The 5645-nt window shown below is 43.8% G+C and overlaps 2 protein-coding genes across 4 annotated transcripts in view; one reads left to right on the forward strand and one right to left on the reverse strand.

Annotated features, from left to right (window-relative positions):
* The window catches only part of Etfbkmt (electron transfer flavoprotein subunit beta lysine methyltransferase), a 25218-nt gene extending 23151 nt beyond the window's left edge, over positions 1–2067 (forward strand). For 2 of the 3 annotated variants that reach the window (XR_004122400.1, XM_031383988.1), the window contains one exon: positions 1595–2067. Coding sequence is in view for 1 of the 3 variants with exons in the window: in XM_031383988.1 (XP_031239848.1) it covers positions 1595–1623 (29 nt within the window). In the remaining 2 variants the exon portion in view is untranslated. Of the gene's footprint in view, positions 1–152; positions 313–1594 lie in introns of all 3 variants that reach the window. The other variant, XR_004122399.1, reaches the window with a different exon arrangement.
* Positions 1–5645, reverse strand: part of Amn1 (antagonist of mitotic exit network 1 homolog) — a 54697-nt gene that overhangs the window by 7255 nt on the left and 41797 nt on the right. The window lies entirely within an intron of this gene.

Consider the following 5645-nt stretch of genomic DNA (forward strand, 5'->3'; position numbering starts at 1 on the left):
GCCTCGAACTCAGAAATCCACCTGCCTCTGCCTCCCAAGTGCTGGGATTAAAGGTGTGGGCTGCCACTGCCCAGCCTAAAAACCACTCTTGTTAAGCTGTCACAGGAACTTCACCTTGATTGGGTAAAACTCCTACCTCTCGCTCTTTTCAGGTTATAAGCTCTCTCCAAGCGACCTCTCCTCATCTCTCCCTTTGAGATAAAGTATGGACGTCAGTCCTAACTCCTGGTCTTTCACCTAAATGTTCTCCCCCTCCCAGACCATCTCCTCTCCTGGAAAGCACTTCAGACGAGGAGCAAATCACCTATACAGGTGCCTTGTGAACCTTCTTACCACCTTAACTTTTCAAATAAAGGCTAACGCCAATGATTGGACAACAGGAGGGAAGGTGGAGCTGAAAAGTTTTGGGGGAAGGGGAGAAAGGAGATGGGAGAGGAGGAGGATGGAGGAGGAGGAGGTAGAAGGAAGATGGTGTTGAACGTGGCTTGGAGAAATTGCAATCATATGGGATCTAATAGATGGGAATAAAGTAGTGTAGTGGTAGATCTGCCCAATCTAGGCGAGTAGCTTGTATATCAATTAACTGAGTTGTGAATTCATTGATTTGGTTAAATTGGGTTAAAATTTTATTGCAACACTTCGTCACCTCCATTCTCTCCTATGGAACATTGCTGACCACCATCTATTGCGGCCACACACTGTCTCCTGTCCACTGCCTGTCAACAATGGAGACTAAGTCCTATCCCCTCCAGGTCATCAGTCCTCACCACTCTACCCTAAATGGCCATTTTAAGGTAATTCTCGTGACCCCTACAGCTACTAAACTCTCTCATGGGGGCCATCTGTCTCACCTCAAACCTTTCATTCCTCCGCCTAAAAATGACTATTCTTCATACACATCAACCCTAACAGGACAGTGTTCTGTTAAGCTCTGGAGGACACTGAGACTGCCCACCTTGTCCCCAATCCCAGAAAATGAGACTCCACTCCAGCAGCTAAGCTCCTCATCATTGGATTAGACATGGTTCCTCGTCCACCCTCTGCTGTTCATTTCCATCCAGGGTAGTCCTTACATCTGGAGATTGGAGATTCAAGATAACAGATCTTTCCAAAGAGGGTCAGGAAACTGCTCTATAGCCAGATGCCAGGAACCGATCCAAATTGCTATCATCCCTGTATCTGTTATCCTATCTAAATATTATGATCTCTATACTTGTTTCTCTTTGACCAGACAAAAGATTACTGTAGAAAATGGCCAGATGAATATGGGGGCTGCCCATATCGGTCTTGTCAAATACATATGCTAGGATCAGGGACCAATCATTTCTTCTATCAACACCACAAGACACTCTTTTTCTACATACAAGACCCATGGGATTCCAGGTGGGAGACAGTTGTTGGTAAGCTCTACCATAAAAATCAGCCCGGGGCCCCAGTAAGTACCATCCATATCCAGAGCAAATATGTCTCAATTGCCCAAGCCCTGGATATTGGAAAAGCAGGGGAGATAATCAGACACTCCTCTGAGGTCCTTACCTCTTTGATATCACCCCTCATAAATGGTACTAACTTGTCATTTCACCCTGTGTTTCAGACCTTGACCTTGGCATACCAACTTCTTAATGTCATCAGACCTGTGTTGGGTCCCTCCCTTCTGCCTCAGCTGCAAGACACTGGAGCTTGACCAGAGACTCAACTCATACCTGCTATGCCTGAAACAAGGGCTCACTACTCTGAGTTCTGCCTTTGAGGATTCCAGAGGAAACCCTGCTGGCTGGCACATCTGCAGCCTGAGGACATCTGTTGTTGACCTCCTCCCCAACCATGAACTGCACCTCCAGCCACTCCCTGGAGTGGAGACCAGCGGGACGCCCTGAGCTGTCACCTTTAGCCCAGCAGCTGGCTTCCCTTTGACTTCCCCTTTGACTTTGTTCGGACTCTTCCTGACTCCTCCCGCATTGCTTATGTTATTCATATGTCACTGTAACCTACAGATTCAGTTTTGCCTTCTTGTATATAAATGCTGAACCCCAAAAGTAAAAGCAAGCCTTGACTGGAAACCCTCAACTTGGCTTCATGTCCTTTTGTTCTCGAACTCTGTGTTTCAGGTCTCCTTTCTCCCTTTGGTCGAGGCAGAACCCGGTTCATGAAACTGCAGGACAGTTTCAGACCTGGACGCTTTAAAGATTGCTGGTTATGTGTACCCTCTGGAACTCACAATCGTCACTTACAGCATCTCTGGTGATACTGTCAGGTAACATTACCTCACTTTGTCAGTTGTCCTGATTCCAATGTTGCCATGAGTCCATATCTTACCTCTATCCCTCTCTTTGGCATGGCAAACTGTTTTAAGCCCTCTGGGACTTGTTCAGTAGGAACACTGAGCTCCCTAGACTGCAATAGAACCATAATCCTCAATATATCATCTCTTCCACAATGCCCTGCAGTCAGTCTAAAACACATCAACTCTGTGGCACTCAGGTATATCATTGCCTACCCATCAGCTGGTCAGGAGTTTGCACATTGGGACTCCTTTCCCCTGAACTGGGAGTAATCCAGGAAAATGAGTCCCTGCCAATCCCAGTTGTAGATATGATAGCTGCCCAACATAAGAGGGCAGTCTAAGTCATGCCACTCTTGGTCGCTACAGGAATAGCCATAGGTATTGGTACTGGAATTGCAAGGATAATGACCTCTATGACCCAATATAATACATTCACTTCCCAGTTTAAAAGCAATCTTTAAGAAATGTCTGAAACTGTGCTTACTATCCAAAAACAGACAGATTCTTTGGCAGCCATTGTGCTTCAGAACCAACGGGGGTGGGGGTGGGGGTGGGGGGAGTGAGACTACATGTCCTGACAGCTAAAGAAAGTGTTCTTTGCCTGTTCCTCCAAGAAGATTGCTGTTTCTACATCAACCAATCCAGGATAGTAAGAAATAAAATCCAGGAGCTACAGTCAGACATAAAAATTTCAGAGACTGTGAGACTTCCAGTTCTGGGATTTTCAAATATTCTATATGGAATTGGATACTCCCTTTTGTAACGTCTCTCCAAGTCATCTTCCTGGTGCTATTATTTGCTCCCTACCTCATTAATCTTGTTTCTACATTCCTTCAATGATAAATACAAAAAATTTCTTCCTTTCTTCCTTTCTTCCTTCCTTCCTTCCTTCCTTCCTTCCTTCCTTCCTTCCTTCCTTCCTTTCTTTCTTTTTCTTTTGGTTTTTTCGAGACAGGGTTTCTCTGTGTTGCCCTGGCTGTCCAGGAACTCACTCTGTAGACCACGCTGGTCTTGAACTCAGAAATCTACCTGCTTCTGCCTCCCACATGCTGGGATTAAAGGCATGCGCCACAATTACCTGGCAAAAATTTCTAACCAAACTATTAATCAGCTCCTGATACAGAATTATCAGCTACTGTTCAAAGAGGAACCTGATGCAAACATTTACCAAGTAGATGCCAATGGTGAAAGCCAGCTACTCCCCATTGATGAGGCCCCTAGACAGCATGAAGTAGCTTAAGACACACGATGCCCTCGTTACCTTTTCGCCATCGGCTTTCCCCCTCCCTTTCTCTTTCCTTTATAATAACAAGAATGGAGGTATGTTGGCATCAGGGCCTCTGAAACCCCTGACGTCACAACACAGGCGGGCATCATAGACCAGTTGCCAAGGCAATAGCCACCATATTCTCAGAATTCACTGGGCTCACATCCCAGCTTTACCTGTGACCATGTCACCACCCATATATACATATATATGGGGAACGCTCCTCCTCTCCTTTCCCCCCCTTCTGCCACCACCATTTCTCTCTCTCCCAATAAAACCTCTTACATGTGGAACTCTGTGGGGCCTAGTGTGTGCCCCACAGACTCGAGCTACACTCGAGCTGCTATTCTAAGACATCACACATGACACTTTTACTTGTATACCTGTTATAACTCTAAAGCCAGAACCAAGTGGATAGCACTGCCAAGTTTGACTACCTTGAATCACAATGTAGCAGCTTCATTTGTTGTTGCTTTTTTGGCAGCAGAAAATTCTTTTCGCCTTTTCTTTTCACAAGTTGGAAGCTTAGCTGAATAGGTTCCTGCCCTAAAACCATCCTCCTTTTTAACCCAATACAGATTGGGCCTTGCCTTGATTTCCATCTCTCTATTACACAAGTGTGGCTCCAACATTAAATTTCCTGGTGTTCTTTTTCTCTTCAAATTGTACGTTTTGTATTTCTTTTTGTACCACTTAGTCTTTCTCCCTGTAGACTGGCATGAGTGATTACTAATAACCATGCAACAGAATCAATATTAGGCTGTATTGAAACTTCTGCCAAATAAATTAGTTCATCATTTGCCAACTTAGCCTCAGAAAAATTATTAGGACAAGGGTAGACAATAGCCACGATGTTTGCCAAAATACCACAAGAATTGCTTCTAGCCCTGTTGCTAATATTGTTCCCTTCTTAAATCTCTTGAGCCATCTTCCATAGTCTATATAGCTCTCAGTATTGCTATCCTCCAAGATCCTACTAGGATGGCTTATAATCTCTGCTTCCAGTGTTCAACTCTTTTCCTAGTCTTAACTATTGGATCTTCCACAATTGTCCTAAACAAGCATAGCCAAGTCTGTTACAGCAATACCCCACTCCTGGAAATATCTGTTGTCTTAGTTACTTTTCTATTGGTGTGACAAAACACCATGACTAAGACCAAGAAAGTGTTTAATAGGGTTTATTGATTCATTCTGTTTCATTCTGAAACAGTCCCAGCAATTGAGGACTAAGTATTCAAACACAAGACCCTGCTGTGGATAGTCCTGGGTTGCTTGTAACTTGATGGTAATTCGGCTCTCCTGGGAGGGGCTGAGAATGAGGAATGAGTCATGTACTCAGGTGACTTTTTTTTTGTTTGTTTTAAAGATTTATTTATTTATTATATGTAAGTACATTGTAGCTGTCTTACACACCAGAAGAGGGCATCAGATCTCGTTACAGATGGTTGTGAGCCACCATGTGGTTGCTGGGAATTGAACTCAGGACCTCTGGAAGAGCAGTCAGAGCTCTTAACCTCTGAGTCATCTCTCCAGCCCTTGGGTGATTTCTTGTGAACCTTCTCCCCACCTTAAATTGTAAAATAAAGGCTAGAGCTGGTGATTGGGCGGGAGAAGGGAAGGTGGAGCTGAAAGTTTGTGAGAGGAGGAGAGAGAGAGAAGAGGAGGAAATGGAAAGAAAGTGGAGCAGAAGCACATGGCCTGGAGAAACCACAAGTTATAAGAGATCTCATAGATGGGGAAGATGGTAGTATAGTGGTAGATCTACCCAATCTAGGAGTGCAGCTTATATTCATATTAATTGAGTTGTATTTTCCTTGCCCAGGCTTATTTGGGTTGGAGATTTATGCAACATGACCCTATTGGGGTGGAGGGGTCATTCTCATCCAAGATATCACAAATGCCTCTTATATAAGTGTGTTATGGGGCTGGAGAGTTGGCTCTCTTCTGGTGTATCTGAAGACAACCATAGTATACTCATAATAAATAAATAAAAAAATAAATAAATCTTAAAAAAAGAGAGACTTCTAATTAAATAGAATTTTTTTTTTAAAAAAAAACTGTGTTATATATAGAATCAAAGTAGCTGGTAATCAG

Source organism: Mastomys coucha, unplaced genomic scaffold, assembly GCF_008632895.1.
Source record: "Mastomys coucha isolate ucsf_1 unplaced genomic scaffold, UCSF_Mcou_1 pScaffold20, whole genome shotgun sequence".
Lineage (NCBI taxonomy): Eukaryota > Metazoa > Chordata > Mammalia > Rodentia > Muridae > Mastomys > Mastomys coucha.